Source organism: Mirounga leonina, unplaced genomic scaffold (assembly GCF_011800145.1).
Source record: "Mirounga leonina isolate KUSES-001 unplaced genomic scaffold, KU_Mleo_1.0 Mir_175, whole genome shotgun sequence".
In the NCBI taxonomy this organism is placed as follows: Eukaryota; Metazoa; Chordata; class Mammalia; order Carnivora; family Phocidae; genus Mirounga; species Mirounga leonina.
In genome coordinates this window covers 20,122,115-20,144,143 of record NW_023270453.1, presented here as the reverse complement: position 1 = coordinate 20,144,143, position 22,029 = coordinate 20,122,115, and the positions used below count along the sequence as shown (strand labels likewise).

The 22,029-nt window shown below is 47.2% G+C and overlaps 1 protein-coding gene across 3 annotated transcripts in view; it reads left to right on the top strand.

The window, feature by feature from the left end:
• Window positions 1-22,029, top strand: part of WDR37 (WD repeat domain 37) — a 55,636-nt gene that overhangs the window by 19,675 nt on the left and 13,932 nt on the right. For 2 of the 3 annotated variants that reach the window (XM_035021745.1, XM_035021744.1), the window contains exons 6-11: window positions 3,012-3,147; window positions 4,233-4,304; window positions 7,758-7,802; window positions 9,478-9,554; window positions 15,288-15,528; window positions 16,838-16,979. In XM_035021745.1, the coding sequence (XP_034877636.1) occupies window positions 3,012-3,147; window positions 4,233-4,304; window positions 7,758-7,802; window positions 9,478-9,554; window positions 15,288-15,528; window positions 16,838-16,979 (713 nt within the window). The remainder of the gene's footprint in view (window positions 1-3,011; window positions 3,148-4,232; window positions 4,305-7,757; window positions 7,803-9,477; window positions 9,555-15,287; window positions 15,529-16,837; window positions 16,980-22,029) is intronic. The other variant, XM_035021746.1, reaches the window with a different exon arrangement.

Here is a 22,029-nt window from a genome sequence, read left to right as displayed (position 1 = left end):
AAGGATCGTACAGAAGTGAAGGTCTGTCTCCAAGGCTCGTAGGGACAGTTGTATTTTGCTTTTTTAAAAATTATCTTGTTCTGACCTTCTTAAAGTGGCAAGGATTTAATCATTTGGGAATAAGTTTATCTGGGAGGGAGGACTGCTGTAAGGTAATATTTTAAAATGATTTTGTGTACATCTTTACTTTGGAGTATTTTGAATATACAAAAGATAACTTAATTATCTAACTGTAATAAATGGACATCCCTTTTGCTAAACTTGAGGGAAAAGCTGACATTTGTGGTGTGCTATGATGGCATAAAGAGTTCTTGTTAACTTTCTATGTTTCCAGTTTGTTCCATCGAGCTTGAAGTTACTGAGTGTGACATCCACAGCGAGATTAACTATGATTAATAGAGCAGATTCAGTCTTACGACTACTTCTGCTTATTTGAAAACTCTTAGTACTTCTTTGTTATTAAAAAATATGAATATTGATTACCTTTTTTCTGTTTTCTTTGATAACTCTACAGTATAAGTGGTTCATTTAAAAAATGTTTTATTATGTATTATCTAGCTTATACTTACTAGTTTTTAAGTTTTTAAACAAATTAACATTAAACTTCTTTTCAAAATGTATTGTAAGATTATGTTCTTCCTCACCTGATTTCTTGTTTTATTATCTTGACTTATATTGTTTATTCCGGTGGGTACAGCGTTCATATTCAACGTACAGTCTTAGAATTTGGAAACCTTCAGAGCTTTTCTGAAGTAGAAGATGAAAGAGTGTATAAACTTGTCCTTTACTAGCAATAGTGAAAAACAAGATTTGGGCCAAGGGAAGGATATGTGCTATAATACTCTGCTTAAAAAAAATGTATTTTAGATCCACAAATTAATCTCTGTGTATAAGAAACATGTAATTAATGATCTTTATTGTGTGCATTAAAGAATAATGTTGTAAGATGTTAGCTGAAAATTGAAGAAAGACTCCGGTACCAGAGTATATTCTGATCCGTGCTGCGTGTGTATTCTTGGTGGTAGCACAAAGTGTGTGTTCAACAAGGAGGTAGTGAGCTTGAAGGCAGCATTACTTGCCTCCTCACTCAGCCCTGACAGCAAGTAGTGTGCTTGGTGCACCCACGTGCGCTCAGCAGACCAGAAGAGATCTTCCCTTCCTGGGGGCCTGAGGATCGATCGCTCATGTCTGTCCAGGGCTGGAGGCGTGCCCGTCTAACTGGCAGTCACTGTAGAGAAACTTGTAAAATGTTCACACCTGTTTTTATAAAGATGACGATCTCTCACTGTGAAAAACCCCTCTCTGATTTTGTTGAAGTACTTTAGATTGTATCTTAATTAAAACGATAATTAGGTTGATAGATGTAAGCATCACTTTGTCACTTCATTCTGCTTTTCTGTCATGAATGTTCACTCTGCAAGATCGAGTCTTTTGTGGGGCCTCTTTGCTGTCGTGATGGAGTCAGGATTTTTAAGAACAAAGAGTTAATAGGTATTCAAAGTGTAGTGGGCAATTGGAAGCAACACATGAAATGATTTGTTACAATATTCATAAATTGCATATTGTCCACTTGCAAAATCCCACTGGAATCGGGGTTGGCATGAGTCTTGAGCAGTGACCTTCTGTTCTTCCTGTCTGGGTGGGGTTGGCGAGGAGCGTGGCTTCAGTAGCTCATGTCTCCGGACAACATCTGTGTTAGAAATGGCAGGAGGCTTCACACGTACTGTGGGGCAGGCTTTGCATGTTCTCCAACTCCATTCCGTCCTACGTGTTACGTTATTGAACATCCGATTGGCACCTTAGGCCAGTCAAAGCACTTTTCCTTGTCATGGAGGGACGGTTTCGCTAGTTTGGGTGGGATAGGAGCTTTCAGAGGGGAAAAGATGATGGGTTTGTGTTTGAGCAAGTCCTTTTGTAAAATTCAAACCGAGTCAGATATATTTCTTCCGAAAGAGCCTGTCTTCGTTAAACATGTTTTAGTCGTTCTCGGCGTCAGGACAGTTTGAATGTTCACACCCAAATTGATGTAACAGTAGATTGTGTTGTAATGTCTTTATTCTAAGAATGAACTTAGATTCATTTTCAGGGCTTTGCTAAATCAGTGTTTGAAATAGCTGTTTAATACCAAGTTTTCTTTTTCACTTGATTTTATAGTTTCATTATTCTGATTAATCTCCATTATTCTGATTTGCTTAAAAGCTGAAAAGTCGTTCTGAGAACAGTTTAAAAACCAAACTCTGAAGAGTTGTGTTTAATTAGTTTCTTTCTCATGCACTTTTCTGTTTTTCCTTGTACGAGAAAGTGGGATTTGTTTGCTGTGTGTATCGTACGGGACGATGCCTCACCCTCGTGCACACCTCTGTGGTTCTCCTGTCTGTTTCCGTCAGACTGTGAGCTGCCCGGGGCCTGCTGCGCTCTGTGTGTGTCTCCTAGTGCAGCACCGGCACCAAGCACGCACTCAATAAACAGTGCTGGACAAACCTCACCTGGTAGAAGTGTCGTCTTTGGATTCCTCCCCACCTTGGGCTCTTTGCCTCCTGATAATACGTGGTTGGTGTAAATTACCAAAAATGGGAAAAAAATGAAGTTTGCCCAATAATAAAAGTGGTTTTAAGGGTGTGGGTATACTCTCCTGACTTTCATGTCCTGGTAGCTCTTTTTCTTTTTTTCTTTTTTTTTTAAGAATTTGGAAATTTGGCTGATGGCTTGGATTTGTGGAAGAGACTTGCAGCGTGTAAACAGACCCTTCTCCTCTCCATGGGAGGACACATGTGCTTTGCAGGGGGTTGGGGGGGGTCTTCTGAGGCCTTAGGGTGGCCTTCGTTCTTACTTTGTGACGTCCGGCTGGAGGGATGCTGCTGTTTGCCCTTATGTTGTGTTCCCTTAATGCTTTAAATATCCTGCTCAGGGACTCATGCTGTTCAAGACCTCTTTTTCTGTTGTGCCTTTTTTAACCTAAAAACATTCAGCCAGTAAATTGTCTACAATACTCCTTCCCGTCATGGTTTTAGATTGTCTCCAGCTTCAAGACCACCACGTCGAGGGCCGTGTGCCAGCTCGTGAAGGAATACATTGGCCACAGGGATGGTATCTGGGACGTCAGTGTGGCTAGGACACAGCCTGTGGTGCTGGGCACTGCGTCTGCTGGTGAGTCTGCAGTGAGCCCCTCTGCTTGCCAGGCGCGGTGGCCCTGCCGGTGTCGGTAGCGGACCGGAGGCCAAGCATCACTGTCACCAAAGCACTTGGTGCTGCTGTGCCCCGACAGGCCTTGCCGCTGTGACGTGGTGTCGGGGGGGCGGACGCTGGCTCTGGGGTCAGGCAGCTGCGTAAGCCATCACTGTTCACGGCAGCATAAGGTAGCGTGTCTGTTTACACAGACTAGGTATTTTTTTGATTGGCTTTCTTGTTAGTCACAGTCGAGTGCATATCTGCCTGAATTGAGGTATAGCGGAGGGAGGGGCCTTGTGGTCTCTGAAGCGGGCCCGTTGCTCTAGGGTTTAGGGGAAAGCTGGACTGCTGGTGGCCCTGTTTGCCTGTGGGACTCCTGGGGCAGGCATCCGAGAACCCTTTTTTGTCATTAAAGAAAAGACAGTTTTTGAAAGCTATCCAAGGTGCATAACCTAATACTCTTTCAGATAAAAATTGCTAAAGTTAAAAATGGTGCTCACTTGTTGGAAATGACTTTACCAGCCTGTGAGAAATTACTTACTAGGTTCTACTTTTCAAAGTAGAAGTGGAAAATGTTGCAGCAGTTAGACCTGTGAAGAAAGTTCTCTTTCTTGTTTGAAATTATGCACATGAGCACCCCACCGTGTTTGGGAAATTACAATTAGAAAGAAAGAAAGAAAGGATTTTCCTGTTATGTAAGAGGAAAGGTCCAAAGGAATATTTGTATCTCAGATACTTGTAACTGGATTTGAATTTGCATTTCAGTGCTGTGTGATGCTCTGGAAAGTGTTAATTCAACAAAACAATGGAGCTGTCACGACACGGGCGAGATGCAGTCCTTGTGACAGCACGTTGAGGGTCCAAGTCCCTGGGTTTCCATTTGCCACTTCCCTGACCTCAGGTCACCAACTTCTGTCTTCTTGGAAATATTGTCTTTGGTCAGTTGAATTACAGAGTAGTACAGAGTTGCCAGAGATACTAGTGATAATGTAACGTCTCACTTTTATTAAAAAGACCATAAAATTGGTGATGGGTCAGTTACTCTTGTTTTTTGGATCTTGCAGATCACACGGCTCTGCTGTGGAGTATAGAGACAGGGAGGTGCCTCGTCAAGTACTCAGGCCACGTGGGGTCAGGTGAGCAACACAGGGTGGGCGGTGTCTTCTGATGGGAGGTGTGCTGATCTGGCTGCCGGGCCCATGGGCACTCAGGGGCGGTCAGAGCGATGCTGCTTGCACAGTGGGAGCCTCGTTGGGGAACAGCATGCGAGTAGGAATTGTCTCTGTTTCCTTTACCGTTGCCTAGAAAGCCACATGTCAGCAAATTTGGAACTGAAATGTGTACCTTTGTCAAAGACTGTGTATTCATTTCAGAGGTTCCCTTTCAGGGTCATGCTGCTTTGCACGTAGTAGGGCCCAGGGAGGGTTGCCGTCTGTCCCCGGGCTTCCTGCCTCCAGGTAATGCACGGCGGTTGCAGCAGCTCTGCCCTGCCCCGAGCTGCCCCCGCGCCTACGCCTTGTGTGCCTTGTGTTCTGACCGCATCTCGCCCACTTCCCTCTGGGCGCCCTTGGTGGTCCCTTCCTCCTGGCCTACTCTCCACTCCAGTCTGTCAGGTCGCCTCCCGGCTCCCTCTCCCCTCACCAGCCACCGCCACCGCCACAGCCCTCCCCTTTGTAGACACGCACAGGTGGAGCCTGCCTTCTGTGTCCGCGGCCACGTGTGCCCCACCTGCAGACTTCTGCCTGGTGGGGGCATGTCTGTTGTCCTGTCTGGGCTGCGACCCACATTCGTCCCTCTCTCGGGGTCTCATTCCCTCGGGGGTCCCTGCTGCCTCCTCGCGCCCCTCCGCATATGCACGTCTTCCCTGCCACGTGTAGCTTCTGTCTCCACAGGGGGTGCCTGGGCGGGCGGGGTCAGCGCTCACGGCTTCGCAGACGTTCTCAAATGAACGTGTGCTGAGCCTTTGTTTCCCCACCGCGCATTTATTCATTGAAGAACATTGTTACAGTGAAATACGTCCACATTGCCTAAAAATTAAGAGGGTGTTAGCAGCCTGTATAAAATGTTACCGCGGGCTCCTGCCTCCCCTTCGTACTCTATTTCACTTCCTCAAAAGAGGAGCCCCTTTTAACAGCTTTACGTATTCTGCTTTTTTCTTCCATTTTCCCAAATAGCCTATTTTATTATTTCTGAGGTTTTGAGTTTTAGACAAGTGATTCTTACAGAGGCAATGAGGACCCACTCCCTTGCCACATAGGTTGCTCTCCACTCTTGTCCTTGCAAGTGGCTACAGCACGATTCTTATTCAAATCTAACTATGGTGACGTGGGTATTGTTCACAGCTGCTCATGTATGTGCCCTTCTTGCAATTGCCTTATTTTTATTTGGCCTGATTTCTGTGTCTATCCCAAACTCATCCCCTAGCTCCACCCCTTGTGGTTTGGCCACGGGATGACCGTCCGCTCCTGTGGCCAGACTTGACACGCGTCTCTGTTCCTTTGTTGTGGCTCTCGTCCCTTCCCCAGAGCCTCCCGTACCTGACGACTTTGATGCCCTGCTCTTCGTGGGCTGCCCTGTGCGTGTTCCTTCCACATCCTGCGGCCAGCATGTGGGGTGTGGCGCTGCCCTGGGTGTGGTGAGGCCGGGTGACGGGAGTCGGAGCGCTAGCGTGTCCGGCCTTCCCTTCTCCCGAGGGTGCTGTCCTCTGGGGCGCCATCTGTGTAGTGTTTGTGTCCTGGCTTTTGCTTTACTCACTAGGCGGTGCTCTGATTACATGGTGAAGGTCCATTTAACCCCCCTCCGCCCCACCCCGGGATTTCTCATCTGCGTGACTCACCACAGGTAGTTTGACATGTGTCTGTCCTGGCTCGTTCCTCTCTCATCACCTGGACCAAGTGCCCTCCTGTGCATTGGCCCCTCTGCCTCACGGGTCCCATGCTGAGCGTTGCCGCTGCCCCTGCTGGAGCGCCCCCCAAGTCAGGCCTCCTGTGCAGGAGATGGTGCTTTCTCCCGTGTCTTGTTCTCTTTCACGTTTGTGTTAAAGTTAGGCACACAAATGATAGATGAGGTGTCTTCGAAGCTTGTCCTGAAGACCGTTTGTCTCAGGTGTCCTCTACCTTTCTGCTCCCTCTGTGGCCACTGTGTGTTGAGTTAGCTGCATGTTGGGAGCTGCTGCGTGTCTTTAGGGTGCTCGCAGGGCTCGCCGTCCTTTTCTGCATTTGCCACAGTGCGCTGACTCTGGCAGGGGGATGTGTCGCTGCAGCCCGCCCTCTGCCCATGGCACCTGAGCTCGCCTCCGGTCCCGCCCGCACTCGTGGCACTGTCTCTTGGGTAAGATCAGTGCTCAGTTTTCTCTTTATTAGACCTGTGCAAACACTGCTGACAGCCAGCACTGTGGCTGTGAACAGTCATTAAGCGCCCACTGTATGCCTGATTCTTGGCCGAGCACTCAGTGTGCGTTCTTTCACACACACCTCACGGGGCCTGTAGAAACGTGGTGTCTTTGCTCCCTGCAGCACTAGGAAGGTGCTCAGGGTCACACAGACATCAGGGTGCAAAGTGGCCGCTGGTCTTACCAGTTGCTCCTTGACACTGGGAGTGTTATGTTTATTGTAGACATTGTTGATGGTTTGCTGTTTTTAAGGAGGTAATTTTCCATGAGTTCTTCCCACATTTTCTGTCGTCTAGAGTTTATAGTGAAAGCATCTTCTAGCATTTTCCAGTTCCTCAGAAAAACAGAATTCCAGTGGCATAGCTGACAGAATCATCCTGAAGGCACTTGCTGAAGTTTGCTGAAACTTCCTGTGTATTCTGTGTGCACTGTGCATGTCTTCCCTGTGTGGGTGTGAGGGCTGGCTGCCCCACGTGCCCTGACCCAGGTCAGCTCTGTGTTGGGGTGCCTGGGAGCTGCTCCTGTCATTTTCCCTGGGAGAGCTAGGTGGCAGGCAGGGAAGTCCCAGCAACCGGATTCCAGTCTCTGCACACTCCAGCTGCCATCTTGTCGCTAAACTGTTGGGACGAGGGGAGGGCTGCACTTCTCTCCTACTCCCTCATTCCATCCGGCAAAGGAACACCACCTTGGAAGACTTGGGCAGATTGCCACAATTGGAGAAGGAAACTGTCTACACTATCCTGACTCTTCCCAAGCTGGCAGGGGCCTGCTTTCTCCGTTCCTGGGGTTTCCTGGAATGGGACAGGAGGGAGGGTGGCCTTTTGCCTGATGGGGTGGGGTGGGCAGTCAGCCATGTCCCTACTATATTCTGTCTCCATCTGTTGTCATAAGTGTTTTCGTTTTCGTCCCGACTTATTTTTAACTCTAGGTGGCTTATGTATAAAAAGAAGTAGATTATTTATATTCTTTTTCTGTGTGTCCTATACTTTGGCACTGTGATAGTTGATAATTGTGTTTTCATGTATCTCTAGTCTCTTATATGTTTATTCATAGCTTAATTATATGGGAGGATCTAATATTGAACTATTATAGTTCTTTTAACTTTTAAAGTTACCTTGTAGTTTGTGCTGTAGCTTTGATAAATATTGTTGATATGTTTTTATTTTAAACCTGTTTTTGTAATATTTTTATTTTGCAGTAAATTCTATAAAGTTTCATCCATCAGAGCAGTTGGCTCTTACTGGTATGTTGATTTTTTTCTTTATTGAACAAAATTATTGATAATCTTGAAATAGCTGTAGTCATCCCTTTCTCGTCCATGCCTCATATGAAAGTTTGTAGCCATTTTATGCAATACTCGAGGAATGGAGAAGGAAAAACACATCAAATAGAACCTTTTTAAACCATAGTGGATTATGAATTAGATGAGCTTGACTCTCGTGTGAGATTGCAGGTGACCCACCGTGAGGTCGCCTTATGGAGCACGTGGTGGTCACCGGCCTTCCCGCTCACACTGTGGTATTTCTCAGAAGACTGACCTTGCTTTTCTCCAGCCCTGTCACTGCTGCCAAGTTCCTAATCCTGCATGCACCTGAAGCAGAGACGCGGAAATAGCCCCAGGTCATGGTGCTCTGCGGGGCCAGTGTTTTTACTTCTTTCTGGGGAGCGCTCCTGGGCCCTGGTAGCATGGGTTTGCCATAATTTTATGTTGGACTGAGGAGTCTTCCTGTAAAATCGTCTGACACCTGATTTTTGGGGACACTGACAGTAATCTTGAAGGATAAATGTTTGGTGAGTGGAGGTCAGTGAGTTTTCTTGTAAAGGAGCAGAAGTAAATGTTCTCATCTTTGAGGGCCCCACGTCCGTGTCACAACTTCTTAGCTCTGTGTTAGTGTGAAAGCAGCAGAGGGGGTGCCCAGGTGAGCGGCCATGGGTGTGGGCAGTAAGCCTTCTTCTAACAGTGGGTTGTTGCCTGGCTTTGGCCTATGGGCCAGATTTTGCTACCCTGGGGTAGAGGATGAAAGTGGGGTTAATCAGGTGCTTTTCCATGTGAGCAGAGTATGGTAGGAAAGTCAATTTGAGAGCCCTCTGTGTGAACAGGCCTTGACCACAGTAGCTAGTTGATGCCTGAATAAACAATTGGAGAACTTTCCACCTTGTGAAATGGTTTGGTGTGTGACTGTGAAGAGGGAGGGTGGAGGGAGACCAGTGACAACCAGAGGTGGGGCGGGGAGGAAATTAAGACATTCTCACTAGGCCTGATGGAAGCTGAAGCAGAGCATGTAGTGGGCTGGAGAGGGGCACCGATGCTAAGCGAGCTCGCACGTCAGGCAGTGAGCTCGCTTGACACCACAAGAAATATGCCACAATCCACATGTGGCTGCTTTGGGGAACTTCTGCAGCCACAGAGAGAAGTGGGATTCAGGCAGGTCCTCTGTCTGGCACGTCTGTGGGCCTGTGTGTGCCCTTCACTGTCCTTTCTCTTTCCGGTCCCCAGTCTGAGCAGCACTTTGCACACTTGGCTCGTGAAAGTAAGGTCTCAGTACTCAACGGGGGCCTGGCAGGTTTTGAGCCCATCAGTGTGGAGTGGAGGAGAGCACACATTTGCATGAGACTTGCTTTTCTAAAACACCTCGAAACTACTGTGGTCATGAGCTGAAGTGTAGTTGGGTTCCAGTTTACTTAGGTTAGATAGATGGAGAATAAAATCTGTTTGTAAATTTCTTCACAACCTTTTACCCTAAAATGAAGGGGGATGTTTTTAACCAGTGTCTTAATTTTATACGTTTCGCCCGTTGTCGGTAGCATCATGCAGTCTCAGATGTAGCTCAGGATCACTGAGTTACAGAGCCTAGCAGAAAGCACATTTTACACATGGTGTGCACTTCGGGTAATTGTGCCCTAATTTCTGTCCTCAGCTTCTGGAGATCAGACTGCCCACATTTGGAGTTACGCCGTTCAGCTGCCGACACCCCAGCCCATTGCCGACACTATTGTAAGCAGCACCTTTACTTACCCTGAAAGCGCGACATGGGGTATGTTGGTAGGGTTCTGGACATTTGCACAGTTTAGGATAAATTTATAATGTCTTACAGCCTGGATGTATGTGGCCCCTCCCCTTACCCCCCCCATCCCATAGTTTGAAGCCCTCACCTCCCAGTGTGACTGTATTTGGAGGTGGGCCTCTATGGAAGTAATAAGGTCCTGAGGCTGGGGCCTGATCCCAGAGGATTGGTGTTTCCTCTCCCTGCGTGTGCCCAGGAGAGGCCATGGGGGTACGTCATGACAAGCCAGGAAGGCCACACCTTGATTGTGGCCACCCAGTCTTGGTGTTTTGTTCTGGCAGCCCAAACAGACCAAGACAGTGCCTTCCTTTGTGTGTGTGTTGTTTGTTCTCACCCCCCTTTCCATTGGCCATTAATGTTTAAAAATTGTTCGATTCCGTCCTATTTCTAAATATTTCGTGTATTTTAGACAACATATCTTTCATGTAAGGTAAACAGTGTATGTCATTATCACGTGGGTGAAGTTTTAACGCAGGTAACGGGAAGTTGCGTATGGAGAGGAATGATGGGTGGGTTTAAACCACAGAGCCTTTGAAGACCTTTGTCCTGTCAGATGCAGCGGTTCCCCTAGCCCAGCACCCTGTGTTTATCATCGCGCAGAGACCGCCTCCCTAGCTTCCTCTGCAGGGCAGTGTTCTGCCGTCTGGGGTTCACGAATGGTTAGCCTGTCCCTGTGCTGCGCATGCGGGGTGGGCACGCTGGAGCATGGTGTGCGCTCTGGCTGTAGCTGTCGGGAGGACGGTAGTCACCCTGCGCTTGGGGTGCTTCCACCTTTGAACGTTCCGTGGTTGCTTTTTTTATTTTGTTCTAATTATTTTAAAAGGTTGATTTATTTGAGAGAGACAGAAAGAGAGCACGAGTGGGGAGAGAGAGAGTATCTCAAGCAGATTCCTCCCTGAGCAGGGACCCTGATGTGGGACTCGATCCCACGACCCTGAGATCAGGACCTGAGTAGAAATCAGGAGTTGGACGCTCAACTGACTGAGCCATCCAGGTGCCCCTATTTCTTTTTTTTAAAGCAGCTTAAACATCGTTCTTTTTGAAGATGTATTAAGTAATTAATACATTCCAGTGATGAGTAAGAGTTTTCTTTAGTGAAGAGACCTGAACAGTTCTTTCTTTTTTTAAAGAGTTTATTCATTTGTCAGAGAGTGCGTGCAAGAGCAGGGGGGAGGGTCAGAGGGAGAGGGAGAAGCAGACTCCCTGCTCAGCAGGCACCCTCCCCCCCACAACGGGGCTCCATCCCAGGACCCTGAGATCATGACCTGAGCCAAAGGCAGACGCTTAACCGACCGAGCCACCCAGGTGCCCCTGAATAGTTCATTTTTAATTGAGCTCGTTGTGTCTTTTATCTTAACATGTTTTTCCCTTGTGGAATAACCAGACTGTCACCTACTGTGGGAATTCACTCAGGAAATAGTGCTGACAGAGGACAGGGCAGAGGGGAGGCGAGGGTTCACGCTCAGAAAGTTCAGAGAAGGCGTTAACCTTGTATGGATTTGTTTTCAAACAAAATAAGAAACATGCCAGTTTTGGCAGAGGAAGACAGGTATGTGTCCAGTACTTATGTTATAAAAACTGAACGGATTATTTACAGTATTAAATCAACTTTCTTTTCTTCTTTATGATTTTGCTTGCCTTGGGCTGCCTCAGGCTTTGGGGGTGATCCGGGAGAGCGCCTTCCGAATGGAGCTAAGCCTGTGTCCATCAGTGACCAGAGCCGCCCCAGCAGCCCGGCCACGGAGGGGTCGGAGGGGTCGGAGGGGTCAGAGGGGTCAGAGGGGTCGGCGCGGCCTGCCCTCTCTAGCCCCACCCAGCACAAACCGAGCTGCTAGTCATCATAAGCTTTTGCTCACTGGTCTTGGCTCAGGTTTTCTTAACAGTTCTCCCGCATGTGAGAACAAACTCTCATCTGCTAAGATTTTGTTTATTTTCAGCAGTACAGCTCTTAGATGTTTTCTCTTCTTTTCTTAAAAAGATTTTGTGTTTGAGAGAGAGGGAGAGAGCGAGCCTGAGAGCAGGGGGGGAGAGGCAGACTCCCTGCTGAGTGCAGAGTCCGACATGGGGCTCGATCCCGGGACTCCAGGATCATGACCTGAGCCGAAGGCAGACGCTTAGCCGACTGAGCCACCCAGGCGCCCTGTATGTTTTCTCTTTTTAATTTGGACCAGTGAGTTTCACTTGGCATCCACCACATTGATAAAGAAATATTTGGGTGGTGTAGTGGAAACAGTTCTAGATTACCTGTTAAGTCATCATTACCTTATGACTCATCATAAGTGAGTCAGGGCTTCCTCAGTTCCAGGGCTGCTGGTGCTCAGGAGATACTTGGTGTGGACTTGGCAGTGCTTGGACGTTCAGTTCCAGTGCTGCTGACGGTGAAGGCGGTTCAGTTTAAACACATGGTCCCTAAGACACTAACTAAGCACACGAGCAGTTCTCAGCCTCCATCCCCTGCTTTTTGTCACGTTAGTGTTAAAAGATCTTATTTATTATTATTCGTGAATAGGATTTAGCACATTTGCATTTTAAGATATCTTTTAGTTCCTTGTGTAGTTTGGAAAAATGACTTCTGTAAAGGTTCTGTCACCTTTCTGCACTCACTCACTGAAATCGGGGCTCCCAGGCAGGAAGGGCCCCTGAAAGCTGCTTAGGTAACTCGCTTCAATTTTCACTTTCCAAAGAGGAAAATTAAGCCACTCACTAGGTTAAATTAGTTAGTCAACATCACACAACTGGTGTCACATGATGACTTAACAGGTAATCTAGAACTGTTTCCACTACACCACCCAAATATTTCTTTATCAATGTGGTGGATGCCAAGTGAAACTCGCTGGTCCAAATTAAAAGGTCCTGATAGCTAGACCTTTCTAAAGTGGGAGCTCCAGGCCACTCTTCTGAGACCCGAGGTCTCTCCCCTGGACCTGCGCTGAGGACATCCCTGCGTTCATGCTTACTTGTCACTTTTCCTTCCAAATACTTGGGGAAGAGCCCAGTAGGTGCACTGCTGCAGGTCTGGGTAACTGAACAAAACTCTCAGGACATTTGGGATTATCTTCGACGTGTCTCTTCTTTCCCTTCCTGTCTTCCTCTTCCACCGTTTCCACTAATCTGTGACATCTTACTGCTTCTGATTCTTATATGATTCTTGGATGCACTTCTCTCTGTCCCTGGGATGCCCCTTCTGTAACACCTACCCAGAGATGTCTGTTGAGCCATGGCCCCACCCAGCACCCCTCTTCTGCACCTGCCCGAGGCACTGTCCAGACCACCCCTGCCTGCTGGGGGCAGTGAGGTTGGGGAGCTCCTCAGAAGCGGCCGTGGGAGCTGAGAAGCCTTGTGGCCCAGGGGCTGGTGTTGCCTGGAGGAAAGACCCGAGTTGGGGCATCCCCATGCGGGATTTGTAGTGACCCTGTTGCTCCTCCTGTCTGGATGCGGTTACCAATCAGGGTCCTTTCACCTTGAGCACAGTACACTTCTGGGACCTGTCTTCATGCTGAGGGGCGGGTGCTGTGTTAACCCCGAGCTGTCTTCATGTCTAGTGCCCAACCCTAACTAACTAGTCTCCCTGTCTCAGGCCTGGCTGCTCACATTGTATTCTGTCTGTACGATGTCAGGAGTGGTCTTTGTGGAGTTGCACTTGTCACCTTGGCGAGCCCTTTGCCAGTCCCTAGCCTTAGTTTGTGACTCTGCCCGACTCCCGTTCTGACTGGACGCTCTTGTTGTACCTCCCTCTCCACGGGTCCGTTCGGCCTTTTTCCTGGGTGTGCTCTCCTCATCCCCTCACGCTCTCCACCCTACTGATGCTGCTCTGCGCAGACCACCCGCCTGACTCAGAGTGCCCTGCACTTTGCTTCGTAGTCTTTACCACGCTTTGAAATCGGTAACTCTGCATAATTACGTATGTCTGACTTTACTGTGAGATTGTGAGTCCCTGTCTCCCTGGAGAAATGCCACCTGTGGTTCCACCAGACTTTTCCTCGGCTCCCTGCACTTGACCTGTGAGCGCCCGAGCTGTGCACTCCCAGCATGCTGCCTCAGTTGGCCACTGCCACGCTCCTCAAGGATTTCCACCTCCCTGCCTGCCTTTTGTCCAGATCCTTGCAGGCAGTACTCAGACCTGGCGCAGCGGCATCCATCCTTACCCTCAGTTTTCCTACACAGACCTTGGACCCTTCATGCTCTTGAGCATCTCCTGATGGCTCAGCTGTGTGTCCCTGCTGCTTGGGGCCGTGCTCATCGGCATCCCCTCCACGCTGCCCAGCTCAGTCAGCCCTTGGACTCCTTCTTGTTTACATTTGATGCTCTGATCCTCTGTCAACGTCTGTGTTTCTCCCACTTTCTTTCTCTTGAGTCTTGTTGGCGGGGTCACATCCGACCCCATGTGAGCTGTGCACCTGTCATTTCACCTCTCCCCTCTCTGCCGCCATGACCTTGTTGTTTGTATATAGCTCAGTCTGCTCCCGTCTTGGGGCTTTTGCACCTGCTATTCCCTCATCTGGGAATGCTGTTCCCCTAAATGTTTGCGTGCCTTACTCCCTTGTTTTCTTCATGTCCCACCTCAAATGTTACTTTAGCAGAGTCTTTTCCAGATAATTTTGTATAAAATAGCAGCTTTTATGACTGTCCATCCCTTCATCTGCTTTATTTTTCTTACTAATGCTTATTATTGCCTGACTTTGTGTGTGTACGTGTGACATATCTTTATACTGCCTGTGTGTATGTGTGGCCTGTACCCCCCTATTGTGTGTATGTGTGACATATGTCCTTATACTGTGTGTACATACACGTGACCTATGTTCCTATATGATATTTACATGTGACCTGTATCTCTATACTGTGTGTGTGTATGTGGGAATAGTTCCCAGTACTCTTAACACTAGTGTGTGTGATTAATGATATATATTTCCATACTAGTGTGTGGGCGTATGTGTGCATGCATGCCCGTGTGTGGTCTGTCTTCCTTGCTAGCATGTAAGCTCTGTGACGCGAGGACGTTGCTGGTCCCTGGCTCCAGCGCCGTCCTCACCGGCCTGTCCGTTGTTCTGGATGTCTGTGTCAGACAGTGGTTCTCTCTCTCCTCTGCTGTGAGACCGGCGTGTGGCCTGGCAGTGTGTAAGGGCCGGATAAAATTCGTTGAATGAATAGATAAACATTTTTTTAAAGAGCCGAAGCCTTTTATGCTTTCATTTTAGCTTTTGACAAAAGATCTCATTGATATTATAGGAAAATAGGTGAACTCTTGTTATCTATTCCTATAGCAACAGAATTCTAAGTAGCTCCTGAGAATTGAAATGTTTCTTTTCTTATTGTGATAAATTACTGACTTTCAATTACATTTTATTACATTTCTACTAATACATGGTGAAAACTTAAAATCATTTTATTTGCCATTTTTTGGTTAGTGGAAGTGGACTGTAGCTCATTTGATGTCATAGCGGCCTTAGTTTTTTTTCTTCTTATACTTGGTCGTGGTTTTTAGCCAAGTAGATAATCATAAAATTGATAAATAGTGAGCTCCAGTTAAATACCAGATATTGTGCTGGTAGTGATCATAATGAGGATCGAGTACTAGAAAGACAAATGACAACAGTCTGATTGTGTAGCCGTGTCAGAAAAGACGCAAGATTCCCAGGGAATTTCTTCTCTGCTCTCACCATCAGCAGCAGACCTGTGGCGAAGACGAAGTAGAGTGTTCTGATAAAGATGAGCCTGATGTAGACGCGGACGTGTCCAGTGACTGTCCTACCATCCGGGTGCCACTGACATCTCTTAAGAGCCACCAGGGAGTGGTCATAGCCGCTGACTGGCTGGTTGGGGGGAAGCAGGCGGTGACGGCATCCTGGGACAGAACGGCAAATCTGTTCGACGTGGAGACGGCAGAACTTGTTCACTCTCTGACAGGTACTTTAAACGTTTGCGTTTTCCAGTTGTGTTTTTTTGATTGATGTGCATGTGTTTATATCTTACCTTGCAAATTACTTCTTGTCCAGTTCTCATGGTACTCAGGTTGTGATTTTTCAAGGATTCTTTCTGAATTATAGAACTGTTTGTTAGCTAAATTTATCCTGTCTTTAGGGGATTGAATTGTAGCACGTTATATCTAGATATTTGAAATATAGTTGGTCTGTTAGCTCCCTATTGCTTTGTAGCAAATTTCCAGAAAATTAGTGTCTTAAGATAACAAGAATTTATAACTTCATGGTTTCCCTAGGTCAGGAGTTCTGGGCATATGCTCGCTGGCCCTTGTGGGTGAAGTGGTGTTTGCTGCCTGGGGCTATGATTTCATCTGAGGGTTAGAGTCTGTCTTCCTACTTAACCATTATTGGAAGGATTCATTTTGTTGTGGCCCATGGCTGAGGTCCCCATATGGCTGAAGTCCTTATTTTCTTGCTGCCTGTCAGCTGGGGACTGCTCTTAGCATCCAGAGGGTGACCTCAGGTCCCTCGTGGCCCCCTCCAGAGGTGTTTCCCCACATAGGTGTTTGCTGTCTCTCCAGCTTCCTGGAGAACATCTCTTCTAAAGGGCTCACCTGATTAGGTCAGGCCACCCAGGACAGTTTCTTTTGATTAAGTTAAAGCCACCTGATTTGGAGGTCTTAGTTACATCTGCAAAATCTGTTTTGCCTTTTAATGTACCGAGCTTACCGGAGTGATATCTCGTCACATTTACAGGTTCTGCCCAAACTCAAGGGAAGGTATCATCCAGGGTGTGTATACCAGGGATGGGGGTCACCGGGACATCTTAGAATTATGCCCACCTCAGATGTTTTTGCAAATTTGTCAGTAAGTGAATTTCCTCATTGAGTGTTAAAGATTGTATTTTACTAAGGGCTCCACATATCATATTATTAGAAGTTATTCTGGAAGTGAAGAATTAAGACTTAATCTGTTCACACACTTAGCCTGCTGAAGAGATTGGCCAGACCTTCTAACTGTCAGGATCAGGAAGTGGGTTACACTCACACTCCTTTTCCTGATCCCTTTAAATGCATGAATGAAAGGACTTCCAGTTCCTGAGGGAAAACCAATCCCACCGTGAGCTCACATGCTATTTTTAAGTGATTTCTTACTTTTTCCTACCTCTATTCACTTTTACAAAATTAGCAGTAGAGACCATAAAGACTTTTTTGATTCTTGTGTTCTTAAGAAAACATCACTCTAACTGTACCTGCAGGTGGATGATCTTGCATTTTTGTCGTCTTTGGTTGTAGGGCATGACCAGGAGTTAACGCACTGTTGCACACACCCCACCCAGCGGCTTGTGGTGACCTCCTCCCGGGACACGACTTTCCGTCTTTGGGATTTCAGGGACCCTTCCATCCACTCCGTGAATGTCTTCCAGGGCCATACGGAGTGAGTCACAGTCATTTAGAGATCTTTCTTTAACTATTCGTGAAAAAGGTTTTGCGGGTGGATATTAAAACTTAATTCTTACCTTAATTTCCAGCTCCACTGTCTTCCAAAATGGCTGTTCTTTTCCTAAACGTTTAGCTCCATTTGTATATTTGCAAGAACTTAGAAGACGGAGTCACTGAAGTTCCCACAAGGAATTGGATGGGGGTAGAATGGGGCAGTAGGGGAGATCAGGAAATACTCTAGGGTTGGTGGCACTCATGTCCTCTGCTGAGAGGGCCCAGCCAGAGCTGGAGAAGAGACATACGTGTGTGCATGCGCACACACACACACCCAGACGCACACACAAATGCACACGTGCTCACACTCACATGCACACACACAGTCTCTCACATGCACAAACACTATCATACACGCATACCCTCAGACTATCACACACGCACACAATCACACACTCACCCTATCTCACTCTCACACAACACTCAGGCTCACACGTGCACATGCACACACCATCACACTCTCACACTCTCACACACACTCACACACACTCTCTCTCACACATGCACACACCCTGGCCCTCATCTTGTAGTGCCTCCCTCTGCTTGGCCATCTCTTGGGCGGCTCAGGCATAACCGTGTCTTAACAGAGCTCTTCCTTCCTTCCAAAAACTTTTCTCCTGGTCTGACCATTCCTGACAAATTAAATGAACCTCTGTCCGGTTACTCGTCCGACAGATGTCCCCAGGTCCCCCCTGTGCCCTCTCCATTCCACGAGTCCTACCTCCTGACTGTGTCTTGTCACCTGTTCCCATGCCACCATTGTCCCTGCACGCTGCCCCTCAGGACCGGACTGTGCCTGTTTCTCCTTGGCCGTGTGTGTCCTGCTTGAGTTTCTGCATGTCCAGAAAAGCTCCCGCATGCTCAGTAAACACTTCTTAATGAATGAATACTTGCTTATTTGGCTGCTTGAAAATACGAATTTTCTTCGTTCTTTCATATGATGCAGTAAATGAGTCTGTTTTATGTGTTAATGTTAGAATACTAAGATTTAATGTTTAGGATTAATGAAATGTTCGCAAGGAAACTGGGACAGAACTTTTTAAGAAGCTTGAGATTGGAAAAGAAGTGGTGTCTTGCATCTGAGGTGTGCTGCAGTGTTGGTGGTTGAAATCTCGGTGTGTTCTGAGAGCTTCCATGGTGATTGAATCATGATTTTCTGCTACCAGCTAGAGTAACCATAGCCCCGAAACAGAAGATGGCTAGTTCTCTGTGGTTGATGAAGGGCAGTGTTGCTGCCCGTGCGCAGGGCGGCTCTTGCCATGCCCCTGCTTTCACAGGTTCCGGTCCCGTGGGCTCTGCTCTTGGCCATGGAGTGAATGCCTTCCAGTCAGCCTCGCCGGGATGATGCGGAGGGGGCTGCGGTGGGGCCGGGGGTGCCAGGAGCAGCTGCCCGTCATCTGTATTTGGGGTGAGGTTGCTTTGGGCCTGGAGGACAGGAGGAGCCCTGTGCTGTCACTGGAGTGCAAAGTGAGCTGGGCCCCCTGCACACACAGCCCTACGCTGAGCCTGCGCTTCTCTTCTCCCCGGTGTTTTATTTTGAAGAGTTTCAAGCATAAGTGAAATTGAAGGGAGTAGGGCAGGTGGTGGTGTCATGTTTCGTATGTCTGATTGGGGGTGTCGTGTTGCAGCTGGTGGATATATGAAATAATGGCTGTTTTTGAAGAGGTATAATTATGAGGAACATAATTGATTATGAAGGCTTGTTATTCTCACAGGATCAGGAGTTCATAGAGCAGGCATGGACCTGTGTCTGCCCCTGGGCCTCTTGCAACCGCATCCCCCAAGATAGAAGTTGATGCTTCCGTTCACTGTAGCTGAGGACACGTGGGCTTTTGAGCAAACACAGAAGATGTATACAAGCCCCACTCTTACTCAGACCATGTGCGTTTTCTCTTAACCGAATTAGGATGAACGAGTATGTTCGTTGACGTGTAGTTACAAAGATAAGGAAGTGTTCTCCCTTTGGCGCTGATTTCCCCTGGTAAGGTTCAGAGAAGGGGAGGTTTTACCTTTTTTTTAAGCCTTTGGGAATTGGCAGGGCCCGGCTGGGGCTTGTTTGCCGTGGCTGTAGCCCGAGTCTGTCCTCTGTTCCCTCATCATGACCGTATGCAGGTGGGAGCCTCTGCTCCCACAGTGTGGAGAGGCCCCTGCCTGGTGAGACCCCACACTGCATGGTCAGCAGGTGGGGCTGCAGCCTGTGTGATCCCTACTAAACAACCTTCCTGCGTTCTGATTGCTGTAAGCCTCTGCAAATCACTGCCGTTCGGAAAAGCAGGGGGTGAGACACGGATAGGGTGTTTAGGTGAGCCTCTTCTTAGTCAGTAACTGTTGCTTTCTTGTCTCTGGCGGGGGCTGTTTAGGTTTGAGCCCATAGGATAAATAAATCCAACGCAATATGGTACCTGTGCAAGTGATGTCAGCATGTGCCCTCCCAAGGGCATGCTTTTTTTAGAACACAGGAGCCTAAGTCCCGACTAAGCGCACAGGAGCGGCTGATTTTGACTGTGTGTTCAGTTTAATCACTCACCTGTGATGTTCTGAGTGTGGCTTCTCAGACACACTAGGCTCTCCTGCCTCCCCTCAAACCTTTGGTCCCTCTGACAGATGCCCCTGCTGCACCTGTCCCTTCCCACTGGCCACGGCTGCCGTCACGGACCCATGGCCGCCTCTCTGGCATCCAGCAGTGCTCACCACCATAGGAAATAAGTCACACTGTTCTCTCGGAGCTGTCTCCTAGTCTGGGAGGTAACTCTTGGTTTCCCAGGTTGATTTTCTTGAGTTCTTTTAACCCGTTTCTTTTCTGAACATGAAAAGCACAGCTCCGACGAGAGCTTTTCTGTTCATTACTTGTTGGTGTCACCTGAAGAGTTGTAGGTGGAGTGTTCTTTTGGTGGATCGTTGTTTAAGCAGAGGCAGTGTTTCTTAAAAATACATGAGCACGTATTTCACTTTAACATGATGTGGGACACACTATGCAAAACTACTATCTTAGGGCATATTTTCATCTATAGGAACTCATCACATATTATTCTTAAGTAAAGTTATGTGAGAATCTGATGTTTTATAATGTAATTCACTTAGTTGTCCAGTTATTTTGAATTTCTGTGTGTTGGGTTTTCTTGTTCTTTTCTTTTTTTTTTTTTTTTAAAGATTTATTTGAAAGAAGAGAGCACAAGCAGGGGGGTGAGCAGAGGCAGAGGGAGAAGCAGGCTCCCCGTAGATCAGGGAACCCGATGTGGGGCTCGATCCCAGGACTTTGGGACCATGACCTGAGCTGAAGGCAGCTGCTTAACGACTGAGCCGCCCAGGCATCCAATATGTTGGGTTTTCTTAAGGCAAGATGTAACTGTATAGGTTTCAAGATTATTGGCCTAGTTTTATAATTTGATTTTTCTGGGGTCTGGGAGAGAGATATTTTTTCCTTTTCATTTTGTCGTACTGTTATCCTGTGCTGCTGTGGATTCTGTGCCTTTTGGTAAAGGAAGAGTTTGAGATGTAGCGCCTCGAAGTTTGTGCTGCCGTGATTTCTGCTTGACATAAGCTCTGTGTAAGGTTCTCATTGGAAATGTTTAGAAGGACAGATAATGTTTTTTCCTTCTTGATGTGTTCCCTTTCAGTTTTCACTGTGTATTGTGAAAGCCCTTCATTATAATAGGAATGTTACCGTGATAGGATTTGCTCAGCGCAGCTCTCTCTGTGACCATGGGAGCGGCTGCCGGATGGGCCCAGGGTGCACCGAGTTCCGCCAGGGTGGACTTTATGTCACTGGTGGTTTTCCCAATAGCAGGAATGAGAAATTGTGTGTACTGTTCTTGGAAAGAATAGAAATGTTTAATTGAAGTGTTTTGGAATGTCAGGAATTTGAACTACCAGCAGTTTGTTTTCGTATATTTCTGTCTTCATCGTCAGGAGATTGAACTGAAATCCAGTGCTTTTCATCTGAAATCAGCTAAATCCTTCCATGTTCGTGTGTGTGTCCCCTGACAATAGGATTCAGTCAGTGAGCTGTGTCAGGAAGTCTTGTGCTGTGAAGGACAGCTTGCCCTTCCCTCCCTGAACAGGGGTGCATGCTCCGTGTGGTGGGGTGCAGCACCCTGCTGATCCCAGTCGGACTCTGGCCTTGTGGGTTGTGCATACAGAGACCTTCTGCAAGAGGCTTCAGTGGTAATAAAGCTCATTGTAAGGTTCAGTCCACTAACTGTCCTTTGAAAGGAACATGAGAGCTGCCCATTTGGATTGTCCTCTAACAGGAGGTCCCGGCTTCCTCCCTCCTGGCACTGCCGCTTCTCTGTGGGTCTTGGTGAAGGGCCCCCCCACTTTTCTTTTTTTTTTGTTTTGTTTCAATTGCTATAAAAAGGGACTGACAGTTGAGGCAGTCACTGGTCATTAAGCTTCCTCCGTGGGTGGCCAATGACTCCAGTCTGTACCCAGCTGACAGTATTCATAAGTGTGAATAAACTCTGGCATTGAAGAAACTCTGAAATTAACTCAACATGGGTAAAATATCTGAGAATGCAAAGTTGGTTTTTTTTTTTCTGTTTTGCTTTAATTCTTCCCATATGATTATAACTTTATCCTCCAAATGTGAACTTTGGTGTTTTCTTCTAAAGAAAACAAAACACCACATCGAACAAAACAAAATTAAAAAAAAAAAAATAAGATGAGAAATGATAATGATTGCTTTAAAGCTAAGACATTTTCATATGCTTTTATTCCCAAATAACCAGGGAAGATACTTAGTACTAAATACCAAATTCTAGGTCATATATGTACGAGATGAAAATAGCTTTGAATTTTATGTCATGCGACTAACAGTTTTCTTTGTGCTTTTGAAGAGAAAAAGCATTTTTTTTAAAGATTTTATTTTCTTATTATTTATTTGAGGGAGAGAGAGTGTGTGAGAGAGAGAGAGTGAGCATAAGAAGGGGGAGGGTCAGAGGGAGAAGCAGACTCCCCGCTGAGCAGAGTGCCCGATGCGGGACTCGATCCCA